The sequence below is a fragment of the Panthera onca genome, chromosome B1 (genome assembly GCF_046562875.1).
Source record: "Panthera onca isolate mPanOnc1 chromosome B1, mPanOnc1 haplotype 2, whole genome shotgun sequence".
Classification (NCBI taxonomy): Eukaryota; Metazoa; Chordata; class Mammalia; order Carnivora; family Felidae; genus Panthera; species Panthera onca.
In genome coordinates this window covers 40,845,843-40,866,331 of record NC_138342.1, presented here as the reverse complement: position 1 = coordinate 40,866,331, position 20,489 = coordinate 40,845,843, and the positions used below count along the sequence as shown (strand labels likewise).

At 37.9% G+C, this 20,489-nt stretch overlaps 1 protein-coding gene across 13 annotated transcripts in view; it reads left to right on the top strand.

The window, feature by feature from the left end:
• Nucleotides 1–20,489, top strand: part of FRYL (FRY like transcription coactivator) — a 267,113-nt gene that overhangs the window by 158,911 nt on the left and 87,713 nt on the right. For 11 of the 13 annotated variants that reach the window (XM_078446126.2, XM_078446128.2, XM_078446121.2 and 8 more), the window contains 12 exons: nt 60–104; nt 2,489–2,592; nt 2,790–2,898; nt 4,632–4,718; nt 7,553–7,724; nt 8,178–8,310; nt 10,982–11,089; nt 14,068–14,305; nt 15,434–15,619; nt 15,881–15,967; nt 17,108–17,376; nt 20,091–20,286. In XM_078446126.2, coding sequence (XP_078302252.1) covers nt 60–104; nt 2,489–2,592; nt 2,790–2,898; nt 4,632–4,718; nt 7,553–7,724; nt 8,178–8,310; nt 10,982–11,089; nt 14,068–14,305; nt 15,434–15,619; nt 15,881–15,967; nt 17,108–17,376; nt 20,091–20,286 — 1,734 coding nt within the window. The remainder of the gene's footprint in view (nt 1–59; nt 105–2,488; nt 2,593–2,789; nt 2,899–4,631; nt 4,719–7,552; nt 7,725–8,177; nt 8,311–10,981; nt 11,090–14,067; nt 14,306–15,433; nt 15,620–15,880; nt 15,968–17,107; nt 17,377–20,090; nt 20,287–20,489) is intronic. The other 2 variants (XM_078446130.2, XM_078446129.2) reach the window with 1 other exon arrangement.

Here is a 20,489-nt window from a genome sequence, read left to right as displayed (position 1 = left end):
CTAACATGCATGTGCTGTGTCTCATGTTTATGTTTGCTGTCTCACATTGCTTTATTTAGATGCCATCTAACAACAGTATCAGAAAACAAATAGAAACACTCCAGGTGAGTTGTGTTGTTACAAAGTAAAATATTGCTTTATCTCCTTTAAGTGTGGCTTTTTTTTTTTTTTCTTTACCCATTGTTGCATTGCATGTCTAATGTATTTATTCCAGCCCGCTTCTCCTCTTGTAAAAGAAGACTAGCACACAGCAGGGACACTGTACATGTTTAATATTAATGTCATCCCAAGAAGATGAATTTACGAGCTACAAGTGATCATGAATGTTGATTCTTAACCAAAATCCTCCATTTTAAAATATCCTGTTTAATTTGTTGTTTAAATAACGTTACATTAGTGACACTGTTATAGACGAAATTAAAAAAAAAAACATTTTCCGATGCAATTAAGGAGACAGCTTAGATTTTAAGTATGATTTTTGATGCATGACTTTTTAAAACTTGTCTCCTATTGGTTTGGATTTTAAGCAAAATATTTTGGGTTTGGTTCATGGTAGAAAAAAGGGAAAGATACATTAAAATGATTGCGGCCAAAGAACATACTGGACATATCAAATGTTTATTGGATTTTAATGTATGTAACAATCTGCTTATTCGTATTGTACCAAAATGGTAACTGGGGAATTATCTACTCTTTGGTTAAGGCTCAGATCATTTTAGGATGTTTTTATTATTCAGACATGTTTGACAGCATTTCAGTGGCTGAATACACAATAATTGATGTATCATTTTTCATCTTAGTTTTGGCTTTGTTCAGTGTAGAATAAGTCTGCTTTGTAAACATAGTAGTCCATCTTGGAAAGTTTGAAAATCAAGTTTTTTTCATTCTAGATATCTCAGCCCTTCACGTAAAATAATCCAAAATACTTTATTAACCATTTATATGAAGACATTTTTATGTGGAATTGGACTTAAATATTTTTAATATATAACATGTATTAATTTGTATCAGTTGCATTTTGAAAATATAATTTAATATGAAAATACTATTTGGAATGTACATCAAACTAATTGAACATTTTTTGATACTTGATATCTTGCATTTAAATGACAGAAAAAAAAGTTACGTGATAGAAAAGAAAGTACTGTAAAAAGCTGGGTTGTTACGAGTAACCTGCAGACATTACTTACTACTTTGTATGTTACCTTAGTTACATTAGTAATTAATAACTACTTGGGGAGTGTATTTGAAATTTGGAATCATTATGATTTGGCAATAGAAGTAGGGACTGATGTTGAGACACTGACCAGCAGAATAATTGGTATTCCATTCTTAATTATATCAATTCTTCACATAGATGTGCAAAATTCTATTTTCTGATCGCTCTGTTTCTTTTACTTGTCATTTGTTATCTTCTTGTATTGCTTTTAATCATACATAGTTGCCCATTTTTCTATTTCTCAAGAAAAAGTAAAATAGAATGGCTAAATTACTTAGAATTTTAAAACTCTGTTTTGTTTGTTGCTGTATATAAAATAATTACTCAACAAAAAGAAATCCCCCAAACTAAATTAAATGAGTGCTGATTTATGACAGTCAGTGCGTCCTACAGCCAATCAACATACACAAAGAATTTCTCCTAATAAAGTTGACCATGAGCTACATTTTCAAAATTCAGCATTAAATCTCATTACATGACCGGTCATCTGAGAACTTTACTTTTTATAATAAGTGGTATGAAGAAAAAGTTTGCTGATCAAGTTGTGATTGAAATGAAATAATTTTCTTATTCTAAACGATAATAATTTAAGTAATGTCTAAGTAAAATTTAAAGGTATAACAGCTAACATTTATGAAGCATTTAACATGTGCCGGCAGTGTTCCGAGTGTTTTTCACACAAAAACTTCCTTAATGTGTGAGGTAGGTACCATTTTATCTCCATTTTTAAAGGTGAGGAAATTGTGGTACCAAGCGGTATAAAAGTGCCCCCAAAGATGAGGTGTGGCCAGTCATTCCTGACTTCAGAGTCCTTGCTCTTCTGTAGTCCCTCTTGTAAGGATAATCACTCAGCAATAGTTTGCGTTATTTCATAAATGCAAGTACCCATAATAACCTTTGGTGGCCTAAGTTTTAACTAAGTTTGGACTGCAGTAAATTGCTCCAAAGATAAGGAATCCTTCTATGATGATGTCAATATTGTGTGAACTGTTTATTGCCAAGTAGGTTGATGTGTGTATAAGATAGGAGTTCTTTCAAGTATGAATGTCCTTCTGATATTTTTACTAAAGGAATGGCTCGGAATTACCTCTCAGCTTTCTGTACTTACTATATACCGAACGTATATTTACATATTTAAACCTGCTTTAGATTGAATACAGAGAGGAGTGGGATAAGGGCTTTTAGTTGTTGGCAGAGACTGTATTTAATCTTAAATGATTGCAAGTAGTTTAATAAGTTTATTTTTTATTCTCTCTTGTTTTTGAACAGAATAAAGATCCTAAAATGTCTCGAGTTGCACTGGAATCTTTGTATAGATTGTTGTGGGTTTATGTAATTAGAATAAAATGTGAAAGCAACACTGTAACTCAGAGGTGAGTGCCTTTGCATTAAAATGGATTTTATAAAGATCTTCGTAAAAAAATCACACTGATGACATTATAGTTAACATTTTATAAAGACCTTGAGAAGGAGAATGCATTTTCTTGACCTCTTATGAAGAATAGGAAGAATGTTTGTTGTTGATGTCATTATCTCTTTATGACTCAGTCTTTTTTTTTTTTTTCCATAGTCGTCTTATGAGCATAGTGTCAGCACTTTTTCCGAAAGGTTCACGTAGTGTGGTTCCTCGTGATACACCTCTCAATATATTTGTGAAGATTATCCAGTTCATTGCTCAGGTAAGTGCTTTACCTCACAATAACTGAAGTAATTTGGAGTTTTACAATTTGTTACACATCGAAAAGCGTGATAACAGAACTCAAGGGGACCCACAGGTGGAGCACTTAATTTAGGAAGGGTCAAGGAAGTATTGCTCAGTCCTACTGTTGCTCCATTGACTAATTACTTCCTGAGTATCTCCAAAGGTTTTTGGCAAACTGTTTTCTCATGCATCCATCTAGTTTCTTAGGTACAGATACTAGAATCCACAGTAGCTAGTTGAACCCAAAGGGAGCTTTGAAGGAATATAGATGGTTCACAGAATCGAATCACTGGTAGGACTACGGATGACTAAGAGGAAATTGCAGAATTGGGCTATCGAGGTAGCTGTGGCCTCTGCCAGAGACAAAAAGCTGCCAAATTAGGAAGTCATCACAGTTCTTTCAGAATCCTGCTGCTGCCACGGTCCCCACCACTAGAGGATTCCTGCCTTCCTGTCCTCCTCCTCTTCCTCCTATACGTCAGTTCCCAAAGACTCACATGAGTGTACCAGTTGGTAGGGTCTAAATCACATCCTGAAGCCCACTGCTCTGAGGCATTCTGAGAAATACGATTTTAGCTTGCTGGTCTCTGCTAGTAAAGGAAGGTTTATTCAAAGGGGATTAAACAGGTGCTGAGCAATCAGATCCAGGGTTTTAGTCACATTCCCTTTGGGGACATCAGCCCTGGAAGAAGCATAGTAGGTAAGGTTACTTCATCAGCCAGGGAAGATGCTTGGATTCCAGAATAGTCATTGTGGTCTCTTTGAACTAAAACTGTGACAATTTAGATGATCTTTAATGTTATTTTTAACAGTAAAGAGATAAGGAATATTTAAACAAAACGAATACATTTCTATTTACGGCAGCCCAGAACTAATGATAATTGGATGGATATAAATGTGTCGGTAAGGTGAATGAAAGCAAACTGTGCTTCAGATCTAGTGTTTAGTGGGGTGCCTGGGTGGCTCAGTCGGCTGATCACGTGACTCTTGATTTCAGCTCAGGTCATGATCTCACAGTTTGTGAGTTCGAGCCCCATGTTGGGGGCTGAGCTGACAGCGTGCTTGGGATTCTCTCCCTCCATCTCTCTCTTTGTCCTTCCTCCTCTCTCTCTCTCTCTCTCTCTCTCTCTCAAAATCTCAAAATAAATAAATAAACATTAAAAAAGAAAAAGATCTAGTATTTACAAAACTTTTGCCATTGGCTCACATCTCTTTCCTTTCTCTTGCCCCCGGATCTTGTCCGCCCCCTTGGATTAATCACCTTATACCAACACTCCATGAAAACTATGTAACTCCTCTCAGACATCAGCTAATCTTACTGATCTTCTTTTTCCTTGGAGATTTCCTTCCTGGAGACCTATTCTTACTGTCCCTGTGTGAACTCACCACTCGCTAGGCCTGCCGCATGCCTGTTGTTTCAGGACTCCCTTTTGCCATCATTCTGGGAATTTCTTCACTTAGATTTTTGAATATGATTTTGGTAAATGAATGTTTAAAATGTTTATCCTGTTTGTTGGGGCATTAAATCATTTGATAAATAATACATTTATAGTCATTTTTTAAAAAACTTAATTCATACGTATTTTTCTTTTGTCCACCTAGATCTTATGGATACAAACCTGGTGTCATTATATGTATGATTCTTAACATGATACCCAACATATAGTAGTAGAAAGTTATAACAATGTCTTGATTGCTATTTTTTTCTAGGAACGTTTGGATTTTGCAATGAAAGAAATAATATTTGATCTTCTCAGTGTTGGAAAATCTACTAAAACTTTCACCATTAATCCAGAGGTAAAAAAATTATTATCCTATCTCATAATCTTTTTATTTAAACTTTTTTTTTAGAGCAGTTTCTGGAATCAGAACTCTCAAGCTCAAATCTCTAGTTAGAAGCTTTACTTACAATGACTAGTGTGATGATCTAGGACCAATTATTTTACCTTTCTGATAGCCAACTCAATTTTAGTAGTAGTTTCAAGTAGGGTGAAAAATTATCAAGGGAGGATGTTTTCCAGATGAGTCAGCTTAGCTGACTTCTAAGGTTGTGACATGAGCTCAGGTTTCATTTATTAATATCAGTATCAGATTTTTAAAAATAAATATCATTTACTTTACATTTATTGAGCACCAAAAATGTGTCAGGCACTGTTGCGGGTGTTAGAGACAAAATGGGCAAAAATCCTTTTCCCCAGAGGGATATTGATAAAAATAAAAAAGCAAAAGAATTAAATATTAAATATTTCCTACTTCTGTGGCCCTGTTATTCACTTAGTAAACCCTAACTCACTCGTTAGACATTACCTTTTTAGATTGTTCAAAAGATTTTGCAAGTAACATTGGAGAATATAAAAAGGTTATCTCTTATTTCTTTAAAACTCCTGTGCTGGTCCTTCTCATAATCAAATCCTAAAACATACATTTATGTAGTTAACACAGAAGTTGGAAAGTTGTTGAAGCTTTTCGTTTGTAGGATTTTTAAGATACATGAATAATTATTTCTAGGTATATACAGTGAGCAGAAATGAGAAATGAGTGTTTTTATAGATGATATACTGAATGTGGTTTCCAGCGTCAAAATCATGTAATGAGATTTTCTTGAACATCCATTTTCAAAAACATCTTCTCCCATTGAATAAATTTATTTCTGAATATAATTTTTTTCCTCACTGAAGCTCTTACGCTAGGAATAAAAGAGTGTGAGTTCTGTGTTTTGTTGTTCTTTTCCATGGGTTTACTCTGTTAGTATTATCGTCAGTCTCCATTTTCTCTTCAGAATCTTTTTATTTTTTATTTATTTATTTATTTATTTTTTTTTTTTAATTTTTTTTTTTTTCAACGTTTATTTATTTTTGGGACAGAGAGAGACAGAGCATGAACGGGGGAGGGTCAGAGAGAGAGGGAGACACAGAATCGGAAACAGGCTCCAGGCTCTGAGCCATCAGCCCAGAGCCTGACGCGGGGCTCGAACTCACGGACCGCGAGATCGTGACCTGGCTGAAGTCGGACGCTTAACCGACTGCGCCACCCAGGCGCCCCTCAGAATCTTTTTAAGCTTGCGAGAGCTAGTTTAGTTAAAGCCAGAAAAAAAATTATCCATTAATCCATTTAATCAAACACAAGCAAATTGCAGCACACCAAAAGAATGAGTACGTGCGGGTCCTTCTGTGAAACCCAGTACATGATGGAGCTTTCCCACTTCTTCAAGATGTTTTCTGTGACTATGTGACATGACCATGTGATGTTTAGACTGAGGGAGGGCACCAGTACTATGTTGTATATAAAGATGAGGAAAGCTTAAAGTCTTAATCTTATTTAGATTAAAAAAAAAAAAAACCCATAAATAAAAGTTTTATTGTCTTCCTGTATCCCAGCGAGCTATCTTGCACATCCATGGGGATGCACACACCTACCTTAGAGACCACTGGCGTAGGTCAGAAAAAATGGCAGCTTGGGCGGAGACAGTGGTGGTGCAGATGGAGAGGAGTGCCAACTGAGAAAAGAAACATTGAGAAGGGACCTTGTTTGAGGGGAAAGTACATTTGGCTTGAATGAGTCAAACCTGAGACATCTTTTTGACATCCAGGTAGAGATGTCAAGTGGGTCTGAGGGTCCGAGTTCAGAGAAATGAGGCTTAAAATTGACAGGTGATGTGGTGTGGGTGCTAACTGAAGCCATGTTAGATACATGAAGTTGCTTTGGGAGAGAAAACATGAGGAGAGGAGACGGTAGCCGAAGACCTCGTCTTGAAGCAGTCTAACATTGGCCCTGCGGCTAAAGGAGGCCAAACCTGAAGTGCCAGCAGAGATGACTCAGCCAGCCATGGCACAGATGAATCAGAGGAAGGAAGTGTTTCAGGAAGAGAAGGAATAGTTGACAGTCCGGTGCTGCTGAAAAGTCAAACAGGCTGCAGGCAAACCCACCACTCTTTTGAGCAGAATGGTCACTGATAAGTGAGAGTTGCCTCAGGAAAACATTATGGGGGGAGGGGGGGAGGGGACTTGCTTCATTAAGATGAGCATAGCTAACAGCAGTTAACACAATGTCCCCGGTGGAAAGGAAATGTTGAGGACACAAGCAAGAGAAGGGGTCATTGGTGGTGTGCCATTCCCATTCCCGGGAAAGCAAGAGCAAATGGAATTCTAACAACCAGGAAGCCCAGTGCCCCCTAAGACTGTCATAAGATCAAAGGAGAGGGAGAAGAGGTGTTAGTTACCATAGTGAGAGACTGAGGACAGTTGGTGGTTTTTTCTTTCTATGAAGTAGGAGATCTGTCATCCGCCTAGAGAGGGGAGGGCATGGTAGGAGGGTAGGACTGCTGAGGAAGGAAGGAAGGAAGGAAGGAAGGAAGGAAGGAAGGAAGGAAGGAAGGAAGAGGTTTGAAATAAGCTTTATAGAGAATAGGAGAGCCAGTTGACCTCAAGTGAAGGGACGGCATTTGGGAATTTGATAGTAAAACAAATTGTGATGCCTCAACTAGTTAAACAATGTTGGGCAGAAAGGTTGGTTGTCCTCCCGGGCCTTCCTGCCCCCCCCCCCCCCCCCGTTAATTGATGAGGTGTTTTTAACAAGAAAAAAGGATATTTTCTGACCTTCTGATTTCATTCTGAAACTTTTTTTTCCTGAAGAGAATGAACATAGGCCTGAGAGTCTTCCTTGTAATAGCAGACAGTTTGCAGCAGAAGGACGGAGAGCCACCGATGCCAACAACAGGGGTCATCCTTCCCTCAGGAAACACTCTCCGTGTAAAGAAAATTTTTCTCAATAAAACGTTGACGGACGAGGAAGCAAAAGTCATAGGTTGGTGTTAACTCAGCCAGACAATTTGCTTTGTGATGCAATTTAATATTCCTTTGGAAACATTTATGATCAAATCTAAAATGAATATATTTGTCTAGTGTGGTTATTCCAGTAGAGAGTGATAGAAAAATGAATACGGGTTTGATAATACCTCTGAGTTTTCATATGAAGAGTCTTCCAGTTTGGTCTTTATTTTCTTACATGATACTGTTCACTGCCTTTTGTACTTCCTTCAAAGTAATTTTAGTTCCGTGCTTAAGTTTTATATATTCTGTCCAGTACACTAACGATGATCGTTCGGGAGAAGAGTGTAGCACAGTTGAAATTCCTTTCCTTGGTGACACCAATAAGCTGATGCCATTTAAAGATAGGCTTTTATTTTTTATGGGAAGTAAGTATGACTGTTCTTTATCTAATTTCTGACATTTTGTAACCGTGATGTTTTTTCTCTAGGAATGTCAGTGTACTATCCTCAAGTGAGAAAAGCATTAGATAGCATTCTCAGACATTTGGACAAAGAAGTTGGGAGACCAATGTGTATGACTAGCGTGCAGATGTCCAATAAGGAGCCTGAAGATATGATTACGTACGTAGGAAGCTCTTTCCCTTCGTTGCCATTTCAGTTTTCATAAAAAGGCACACGTGATTGATTCTTGCTTGCTCCCTTACTCTCTCCTTTGCAGCTGTCCCATATTGCTCCCTGCTGTGGGTGTTGATATAGCAAATCCTTCCGCCTGCTCAGTTGTATTCTTCAAAGTGCTATCGAACTAGCATAAGTAGCAGAAGTCATCCTGGATCTGTTTAGCTGTCAGTGACAAGGCCCTATACTCATTCCATGACCGATAGATAAGTCCGAGTTACCCTTGATATGTGTGGATGTAGTTGTCTTATTAAGTCAAACACCTACTCTTATTTCCAGAACCCCAATAAACAAAAAAGAAAACGTGAAAATCTCCTGGTAACAGAAGGTACAGAGGGGAATAACGGAAGTAGTGTTTTCAAGACAGTGCCTCAGGCCCCTGGGTCACCAGGCTTGTCACTGCTTGCCGTCTGGCATCCTTTTTCCTTGATGTTAGGGACTTTCTCCTCGGGAGGATGTATTGATTATATGGCAGTAACTTGTTTTATTTGCTAGTCAGTATCCACATATCCTGTAATAAGGCAGGACATTTTTTTTTTTCGATATTAAGGCCCGCATCACAGGTTTTAGAACACCAAACTGGATATTTGATCTCTCAGTTTAACTAATATACAGTTATTGTATACTAGTGTCTACTAATGTTTCCGAGAACTTCTCCAGTGTTGACATTTTTTTTTTTCCCCTCTGCATCACTTGCTCTGGAAAATCTACGTCACAACCACTTCCTTACTGTGTGAATGAGTCTGCCCTCCCTGGGCTCCTCTGGCTGTGTGCATGGAGTCTGCTAACATTCCCTGCCGGCTCCTTCCTCTGTACCTCCTGTAAAGTTTCATTCGAATTTCACTCACAGGGGTATCACTTTTCCTTTCTCTGCTGCGCTTTAGTCTTTATTGGCCAGTTTCTTCCCTTGATTATCCATGTTTGCAAAGTATCACCTGAGTTTTATGGCTGGAGACCAGGAGGCAACATAGTTACACTTTGCTGTCTGTGTGAACAAGTAACAAATGTGCAGTGACCAATCACAACAGACTTGGGAAAAGTGACATGATTGGGGTGCCTGGCTGGCTCAGGTGGAAGAGCGTACGATTCTTGGTCTCGGGGTCTTCAGTTCGAGGCCCATGCTGGGTGTAGAGATTACTTTAATAAATAAAACTTAAAAAAAAAAAGTGACACAATTAGGGATTATGATGCACATCTGTTTATTTACATAGTGATTTGCAGGGAAACTGGTATTATGTAATCAACTCGTTGGAACTGAAATTCATGCATATTGGAACCATCTGAAGAGAACACTGAGTATATAAAATCTCTAAGAGTAGGTAGCAAGTCTTTTGCCACTATAACGAATACTGACCCCAGTACGTTAAACGTCCAAATTCTTTTCTACATGAGAATTTTTTAGCCCACCTTAAGAACAATTTGGATAAAATAAACTAAGATCCTCATCTTGAAATATAGACCAAAATAAAAACAAAAACCAGGGTGTTAAGAGGTTAGATATTTAAAGTAAAAATTAAAAAATCATTGAATAACTAGAAGAAAATATAGTAGAAATAAATTGTATCAAGCCTCTGGAGGAACCAAGATTTTCAAAATTGACATTAATTCTGTAAACATTTAAATATGTATATTTGTGTGTGTGTGTGTGTGTGTGTATTCTGAAAATAAAATGAAAAGAACAGACAATACCAACAATAGAATATGAGAATGTCTTTTTTAAGACCCTCATTAATGTATAATAATAAATGAAAAAAATTATTTTTGTTGGGGCACCTGGGTGGCTCAGTTGGTTAAATGTCTGACTCGATTTCGGCTCAGATCATGATCTCCTGGTTGTGAAGCAGAGCCCCACCCTGGGCTCCACACTGAGTGCAGAACCTGCCAAGATTCTCTCTCCCTCTTCCTCTGCCCCTTCCCTGCTTGCTCTCTCTCTCTCTCAAAAAGTTTTTTTAGTTAATTTTATAGGTTCCTAAAATAACCAATACTTGGTTATTTAATAATCTCATTGTTACTTATTATGATTTAGTAATTAAATAGTCTTTATTCGGGCGCCTGGGTGGCTTAGTTGGTTGAGCATCTGACTTCGGCTCGGGTCATGATCTCGTGTCTGTGGGTTCAAGCCCTGTGTCGGGCTCTGTGCTGACAGCTCAGAGCCTGGAGCCTGCTTCAGATTCTGTGTCTCCTGTCTCTCTGCCCCTCCCCTGCTCATGCTCTGTCTCTCTCTCTCTCTGTCAAAAATAAATAAAACATTAAAAAAATTTTAAATATTCTTTATTCAGGTTAGATATTAATTTAATTTAATTTAAAATAATTGTATTCCACATAATTTACTTAAATACAATTTATTATCTAGACATAATCATTTCTGTAGTTTTCTAATTATTGAAAATCTTTTTGCTTGCTAGCTATATTTTCTTTCCTGTTATCTCTTTATTCTTTTGTCTATTTATAAACTGATAATTATTTGCTGGGTTTGTATGAATTCTTTTTTATAGTAAATACATTAAACTTTTTTAGGGGGGAGGGGACTCCTACTTTCTGTAATTATTTTTCTAAGTTTGCTTTCATTGCCTAACATATGTAATAAGCGTATTAAATCCTGTTGTATATTTTTCAGAGGGGAAAGAAAACCCAAAATTGATTTGTTTAGGACTTGTGTTGCTGCTATTCCAAGGCTGATTCCTGATGGTATGAGCAGAACTGACCTCATTGAATTGTTAGCAAGGTAACTGAGAATCACTCTTTGCTATGTTAATTTTTACCTCTTTCAATCCCTTTAAACTTCGAATACACTCCTGTTACTGTTGTCACTAACAGAGTAATAAGGACACGTTCAGTACTTTACTTGATCCACTTTCTAAACTTGCATTGTGTCTTTTGTGTTTTGTGAACACATTCTCCCCACTCATTTTTAACTTATAAAGTTCTTTTGGATTCCTCTCTACAAATCCTACTTTTCGATTTCCTATCTTTCCTTCTAGTGTGTTTCTTAGGATTTCGATAACATGTTATTCCTGAATAGATGTGTGGTGATGCCCATTAGGCAGTTAACTGCCGTGTTAACTCTTGAAGCCATTTCTATAGCTAGTTTTCACTTATTCTTCCTATTGTGTAGCCCGCAGGGTTCAAGTTTTTGCTTCTGTTTCCTCTGTTGGGTTTGTCATAGCTTTATAGAGTAAGAAATAACATGACAACCAAATGTAAATACTTGCTTCCAAAGCTAATTCTAAGTTGAGGGGAAGGCTTGTTGGAAGCTGCTTTGTCGATGTACGTAGGGATTCCGTAGGTAAGGGGTCAGCAAGCTGCTTCTGTAAGGATGACATCGTGAGTATTTTAGGATTTGCAGGTCGTATGGTCAGCATCACAGCTGCTCCTCTCTGCAGTGCAGGGCAAAAACAGCCACGGACCTCATGGAAAGGAGGGGGTGTGACTGTGTTCCCATGGTGCCTCATACATTCTGGCCCTTGAGCCATGGTCTGCTTGCCCCCACTCTAAATGAAAAGCCAGGTGTAATGACTGTCACAGAGCAGTGATACTTGACTGTACTGAAAGATGTTTACTCCCTGCCAAGCACTTACCACGGACTTAAGTTAAATTCGCCGTGAACAGTTAATAGACTTCTCTAGCAACCCCTTTGACCTCCTCTGCGAAAACACCTAGCACCGCACACAGCCATCACTGTCCTGTCCTCAACCTTTGCAGGTTGCCATCGAGATACAGAATGGCATTTGTCTCTATTCAGGATGACGAGGAGAGAAAAGGAGTTACTTGGAGACTTTGCGCCATGAGATAAATTCATCCCTTTGCACTCTCTTAATTTTTTGCTGTGAATTGAAGAGTTGCAAAGTTCATGTCAGCATTAGGGAAGGAAAAGAGGTGTAATGATTTGTAATGTTATTCTTGGGAAAACAGTAAACAGCTCTCACTCAGTTGCACTCTTTCCACTCGCCCTAATTTAACTCGCCTGCACATTTGTGGCTTAATGGTCCCGTATCCCCCCGCCAAAATGAAACTCCCTCTACAAGGGTCAGGGATGGAGGAGCCTGGTGAAGGGAGCAAACATCTGAACAGTAAATGACAGCTTTGCGACTTGATTTACTTTGCATCCTTTTCCTGTGATATTAACTAATTAGCTTACTTCAGCAGAAAGGAAGATTCTGCGTTCTGCTCTATTTTGTCCCCCATTCTGATCATTTGGAATTGCAACGTCTAAATCCTGTTTTTGTTTGTTTTTAAAGCAAGTAAGCAAAACAAAGATGCATTTGTAGACCTGTATGCTATGTCTAAGGAAAGTTAATTCTTCTGCCTTAAATTAGCCAGGCCACCCTGTTGTTCTCTACACAGTGGTGAACTCATGCGTATATAGCCTGAGTTACACAGATAGGTGTAAGATGGGCATGAAGATTTAAGGGATGTTGAAATAACCTTTAAAGTCAGCATCGTGGAGACAGTCACTGTGCCTCCACAGTACCTCCCTTGGTGCCTCTATCAGAGACAGAATGCTGGGCTAGAGATCCTTAATCTGATCCCCTGTGATGGCTCTGACGGGCTGCTCTCACTGCTGCCGCTTCGTGGGGCTAACCGCAAGTCTGTCTAGCTATAGTAAGTTTTCTCTTCGGTCTCATTGCCGGTTGAAAGTTGGCTTAGTGAAGACCAGAATTGAGTTCAGCAGGGTGAAGACTGTGACATCTCCTTCCACCTAAAGCCCACGGCTTTCCTCCTCTGTCCGTGAGGATGACTCCACCCTCGCAGCTTCCTAAGCATGTAGTTGTGGCACATGCTTAATATCACCTATTAACCTTACTCGTTCAAGCTGTTTCCAACACTGACGCATGTGTTTTGATGGTCAGTCGCTAAAGTAATCCTGTTCAGCCCCAAATCAGAAACTCCTGCTCACAGAGTATTACATATTGGTAGCTTCACTACTGGGGCCATCTTTTATGGTTTTCTTGTTGATCGTTCTCTTTATGTTCTGGTAAAATCCGTTAGCTCATATTACGTTCATGTCCTCCGATTGTTTTGGTGTCTCTAAAAGGTAATTTTCTACAGCCTCTTCTCCAATTTGCTTAGATTTAAACTCCCTTTAGGGACTTCCGTGTTAGATCAACCTTTTTCCCCTCAGGTACACTCCATTTATATTACTGCAAATTTACTCTCATGCTCACCTTCGAGAATTATCTCTGTTAACTTGATTTCATCTGGGTTTATTCTATTTTCTTGTTCACAATCGGCCATCTTATAGTTTAACTGTAACCTCAGCAGCATGAAAAGGACAGAGACAAATCATGTTCTTTCCAGTCATAGTAAAGGACTACATAAATGTGAAATAATGCTTAGATATTATATGAGCGGATATAATTTTTGATTACAAGAAAACATACAGCATTTTAAGGATTAAAGAATTTTTAAAATGTAATTCTGATATGCTGATCTGTATTTTTTCAAGTGCATTTTCATTATAATCAAACTTTCCTGAAGTTTTTTTAAAAACACCAACTAACATTAATGGATTCATATGTGAATTTAAACACGAGAATAACCTAAGGGTGAATATACACAAAAAGGGAACATTGGTTCCCATCCTCATACTTCTTACAAACCAGGGAGAAGGACATCTTTTTTTAAGTTCTTAGTTTTAGGTTTTAGATGATGAAACTACGTGGAAGGTTCTGAGGTTTGCTAATGGAATTTTGTTCTTGGTAGGCTCACAATTCATATGGATGAAGAACTACGTGCTCTGGCTTTCAATACCCTGCAGGCACTAATGCTTGATTTTCCAGATTGGCGGGAGGATGTTCTTTCAGGATTTGTTTATTTTATTGTTCGTGAAGTGACTGATGTCCATCCCACGCTTCTTGATAATGCTGTAAAGATGTTGGTACAATTAATAAATCAGTGGAAACAGGCAACCCAAATGCACAACAAAAACCAGGACTCCCAGGTACCAGAGTCTTTTGTTTTGTCCCTTTGTATGTGGTCAGTGGTAACTGACCAACAGTCATGTTAATATCTATTGATTTCTTGAAAACTAAACATTTGATCGGTTTTGTTTGCTTTCGAAGTCTTATAATCCCTAAACTAAACCTCCCTGCAGTTCAGATGTTAAATATAGTGTTTGTGTGTCCAACCTTTCCAACCCTCTTCCTTTCGTAACAGTTGGTTCTGAATGAACACAGAGAGTAGAGGCAATTCTAGCTTACATTTAGGCTGTTTCCAGTATATTTAAAGCTGATGTAACAATTTTGGGGAGTATTCCACTTGAGTTATTTGATTGTTTTACCCATGGCACTAGTCCCTGCTTCACATATGTGGTTTGTCTGCTCCTTTACCATGAAAGGTACTCAGCTTCTTGATTTATATAACATATTGCCCTAGAACCTTGGAATTTTAGAGCAGGATCATCTAAATCAATCTAGCTCGCAGCCTTCAGTGAGCATGGAGAGAAGCCCAAGAACCCCTATTTCCAACAAGCTCCTGGTGATGCTATGCTGCTAGTGTACACTTTGAGTTCAAATTGTCCCAATTCAGTCCCTTCATTTTCCACATAGAAGTGTTAGGCCAAGAGTGATTAACAGTGTCAGCTCCAAGTTTACAAAGTAACCAGAGAATGCCAGAAGCTCCATACACAATTCGTATTTAGACTGCCAGTTAAAAAGCTTTTTATCTCTGTGTACACTGTTACATTTTTTTTAATGTTTATTTTTGAGAGAGAGAGAGAGAGAGAGAGAGAGAGAGAGAGAGGATGAGCAGGAGAGGGTCAGAGAGAGGGTAACAGAGGATCCAAAGCAGGCTCTGCACTGACAGCAGCGAGCCCAATGTGGGGCCCAAGCTCATGAACCAAACCATGGGATCATCACCTGAGCTGAAGTTGAAAGCTCAACCGACTGAGCTACCCAGGAGCCCCTGCGGTGTTACATTTTTGTGAATTAAATATTATTTAAGTTACTTGAGCTGAGGCAGACCTATAGCTATAATGTATATAATTTGGTTTATTCTTTAATTAATGGTTATACTGGAATGTCTACACATATTCTTTTGTTTGATTTTTAACTTCTTTTTATTTTTCAAGCATGGTTTGGCTAATGGAGCTTCTCATCCCCCTCCTCTGGAAAGGAGCCCGTATTCCAACGTATTCCATGTGGTCGAAGGGTTTGCACTTGTCATTCTCTGTAGCAGTCGACCTGCCACTAGGAGATTAGCTGTCAGTGTCCTTAGAGAAATACGGGCTTTGTTTGCACTTTTGGAAATACCTAAGGTAAGATTTAGGTATATCATTTAATTATCTAATGAAAGTACATAAAAACTATTCTTATGTTCATTCTGTTGCTACCATGCAAGCATAACTTAACTTATAACAAAGTAACAAAGGCTTTTTGACCTGGTCTAAACTAACCCAGCTGCCTTCAATTCCATTTGTAACAAATAGTGCTGATGTGCAGTTTTTTTATGTTTTCTTAGGTTTGGCTTTTCTTAATCATTCCTAAATATTTTTAGACATGTGCTCACTTTTTTATAGGGTGATGATGAATTAGCCATAGATGTGATGGACAGGCTGAGCCCATCCATTCTTGAGAGCTTCATACATCTCACTGGAGCTGATCAGGTAACTGTCATGATTTCATGCTATTCAGTCTTGCCTTGGAACTTTAGCCATACATACATGCATACGTGAATTTCCTTTACAAATATAATGCATTGAAGAGTATTTTATGCCCCAGTTATAATTAATTTGACTCATTAAGATGGAGAAAAACACTTTGTTAGCAAATGCAACTAAACTTTCTTAGCTGGGCTTGATTTTTTTTTTTTTTACAAAGGTCTTACATTAAGATTTCAAGATGGACATAAAAATAACCATCAAACTTTACTACTTGAAGTTTCTTTTTTGTTCCTGTTTGGAACACATGGACAAGGTTTCTGGGCTTTGAGTGTAACACTTAGCTCTTATAATTCGCAACTTAATGTATAACCAAGGGAGATAGTAATACAATTTTGTAAATAGTAATACAATTTTGTAAACCTAAGAGATCGATTATAAATCTTTTCAGCTTAAAGAATTCTGCTTTAGATTATTAACTACGATTTATGCCAACAAAAAGAATAATGAATGACTCTTCTCATGCCTAAAGCCATGCCTGGCTTATAATGGGTATTTTTGTAAATATCTGTTGAATGATAGAGTGAATTGGACCTCTGTTCAGTTTAAGACTTTGTTGTGTCTTTGTTGTTGTTCGAATGACACATAAGTTGCTCTGAAGGTAAATCTTTATCTCTTCAGTATAATAGCTTGGAATTATCATTGAACAAATATTTAAGAATATGTACCTCTGGAGAGGAGTCTGTTTTTCTGTCTCTTCTGCCTGTGCATATATAGGGCATGTCAGCATAAAGTTAATGGTCCATTTTTCAGTTCCCTCTTAGTTTTAGTATGCCCATGAAAGTTGATTATTCATATATGAATTATGTAAGTGGTGGTTCTTCACCTTTTTGGTTCATAGATCCTTTTGAGACTAATAAAACCTCTGGAATCTTTCTCCAGAAAAACCCATGTACACACGTACACACAAAAAAACTTATATGCAATTTCAGGAATTCACTACTCCCTTAAACCTTTCTTGGACCTCATTATTACCTCTGTTCTAGAAACTACCAAGAGGCCACTTAGAGTTTAATGCAATCCATATGGCAAAACTCTGAAACTTACGGAAATGTGCGATAATTCTTTGCTGTTTTCTCTACGCAGACTACTTTGCTGTATTGCCCTAGCTCGATAGATTTACAGACATTAGCAGAATGGAACTCTTCTCCTATCAGCCACCAGTTTGATGTGATCAGCCCATCACACATATGGGTATTTGCACATGTGACCCAAGGCCAAGACCCATGGATTATAAGTCTCTCCAGTTTTTTAAAGCAAGAAAACCTTCCCAAACACTGCTGTACAGCTGTGAGCTATGCTTGGATGTTTGCATACACAAGACTTCAGTTATTGTCCCCACAGGTTGATATAAAGTAAGTTGTTTTCCTAGTGTAAATTTTAGAATGTGTAGACTGTCAGTTTTTATAAGTACGTATTTGAAAAGTTGTACAAGTTGGAAATTCCACAAGTAAATAACCTGCCATAACAGACTGATGTATAAGGGGGGGAGACGAAAGATGTAAGGGATGTAGTCTCATAATCCCTTCATCCTTTTCATGTAATTCAGTCTCACCAAATTGTTGGTTCACTTAATAGCACAGCGCTTGGTACGTAGTATGTGTCTGATGAATCTGTACTGAAGAATTAAGGAGCAGAGGATCTGGAGAGGAGTGTGGATCTGGATATAGATGAGTGTATAGAGGAAGGGTGCAAAGTGAAGAGACATCAAGCACAGTGACCTTACTTTTCCTGATGGCATTATAAGGAAGTCATCTGCTGACAGGGATTAGTGATGATGGCATTGGGGATAATGGCAAAGATTTGGAATAACTGATGATGTGATAGGGTGTTAAACAAGGTCATCATAAACTGCAGTTAATTTCTTCTTGCTCTTAAGTATAGTATTTTTGAACCTGAATTTGAGTTCCCGATTTCACTTTATCCAGTACGTTTTATCAGATCACATGGAATGAGGCCTCTCATCATATAAGTTGCCCGTATAAACCCAACCCCTGGACGAACCTAACACCTTAGGGTCATTAAAGGCTCTCCAAACATGGCTCTAGCCTATACTTTTCCCTTACTCTCTGTCATTGCTGTCCATGTGTTCTTAGGTTAGAACCACACAAACTTCTCCAAGTTCACCGCATGTGACTACAGTTTCCACTATCTTGAGTTTTAGTTCACATGAACCTAGAATGCCTTTTGTCTTCTCTGTCTTCTGTATGTCGACATCTGCTGTATCTCAAATTCCACCTTATTTTTAAAGCCTTCTCTTACATCTCCCAACCCAGAGTAATCATTCCTTCTTTCGGATTTGAATATAGATATTTTTGGTTTTTCGATATGTGTATCCATGCTTATTATATGTCTATGTAGATTCTCAGGTATTATGTAGCAAGTATTATTTATTTAGTGGAAATTGACACTTGCCACCTTGCATAACATTAATGACCTTATCTTAGTCTCCCCTAATTACCATGTTTTAAATTAGAAGCTCCTCTCCTACTACCATTCTCTATCTCCTCTATCATTCTTCATCACAGTTGGCACTATCTGATGTTGTTTTATTCATTTCTGTATTGTATATCTTCCGCAGTACTCATGATGGTAGTGATTTTTTTTTTAAGTTTATTTTTATTTATTTTTGAGACAGAGAGAGAGAGAGAGAGAGCGAGAGCCAGGGAGGGGCAGAAAGAAAGGGAGCGAGAGAGAGTCCCAAGCAGGCTCCGTGCTGTCAGCACAGAACCTGATGCAAGGCTCGAACTCATGAATGGTGAGATCCTGAGCCAAGATAAAGACTTGGTCACTCAACCAACTGAGCCACCCAAGTGACCTGCTGGTAGTGATTTTTAACAGGGTTGTTTTATTTTGTTTTTACTGCTGCCACAATATTTTCTAAAACAGTAAAACACTGTTGATGAATTAATGAAGTGATATGTTTGCTTTGTTTATCTTAATATATAAATGTACTGAAGCTAAGGACTATGTGTTAGTATTTTTCTGTTTTGTTTTCCTCTCATTCCTTAATCCCAACAGAATTTGGTGTTTGGAAACATTTATGGAATTGTTCCAACATATTTTATTGGTCTAATGTTTCAAGACAGAAATTTGACAGAATCCTTAAAAATGTGGATACTCTTTTGACACTACAGTTCCATTTTTAGGAATTTACCCAAGAAAATAATTAAAATTTTATTTTAATTAAGCATATATTCAAATGTATAGTGTTGTGTATTATAGAGACAATTTTCTATTAGTTAAAATGCCCAATAATGAAAATTTAGACAATAAAACCTGATCTCTATAGTAATATAGCATACAGTCATCAAAAATGATGTCGCACTGGGGCACCTGGGTGGCTCAATCGGTTGAGCGTTCGACTTCGGCTCAGGTCATGATCTCGCGGTTTGTGAGTTCGAGCCCCGCGTTGGGCTCTGTGCTGACAGCTCAGAGCCTGGAGCCTGCTTTAGATTCTGTGTCTCCTTCTCTCTCTGCCTCTCCCCGACTTGTGCTCTGTCTGTATCAAAACTAAATAGATGTAAAATAAAAATAAAAAAAAATTTAAAAAAATGATGTCGCAGAAGTATAGTCTTTTAGTGGAAGATGTTTAAAACACGTCAAGTACATACAAGTACAAAACAAAAAAAAACAGTATTGTTCAGTTTTTGTGAGTTAAAGAAGATATATTCAACATGTTTGTATATGAATTGAAGATTTGTAAAAGAATATACTGTGCTTACTTGGATGTGGGATAAAGGGGATTTTCATTTTGTTTTCATGTGGTTTTTTTTTTTTTTTTTCACATCGAGCATGTATAAGAAGTTATAAAATGTGGCCTGTTGAAATATTAACTTTGGTCACAAGAATAATAGATGATGTTAAAATGATGCTATGTTTTAATTTTCAGTCAAATATGTTATTCATTTATGTCTTACCGCCATTCCACAGGGCTTTAGCAGCGGTGGTAATAAAACCGTATGTTAACCATCTCTCCTAAATTGATAGCATTTAGCTTTAGTTAAAGAAAACTTCAAAAAATGTATTGTTTGCATTCACCTGTTTCTCTTGCTGTTTTCCCCCTTAGCAGCCCCATCAATGCTAAGAAAGTGAACACTACCACAAGCAGTGACTCCTACGTCGGCCTGTGGAGAAACTATCTGCTCCTTTGCTGCAGTGCGGCGACATCCACGACCTCTTCAACATCTGCAGGTTCCGTGAGGTGTTCTCCTCCTGAGACGCTGGCGTCTACGCCTGATAGTGGCTATAGCATTGATTCCAAAGTAAGGCTTCCCAACCTGCCCCTGAATTTGAATGGCACCATCAAATAATGGTTTTCAAGTGTCTTTTCCAGGACCATAAAGGCATTTGGTTGAAAAGTGTGTTGCTTGTACTAACGATGAAAATAGTGCAAGAAATCGCATGACTGTCTATTCCTTACTGGGATCAATTTCATATGTATACACACGAACACTGTTGTACTGAT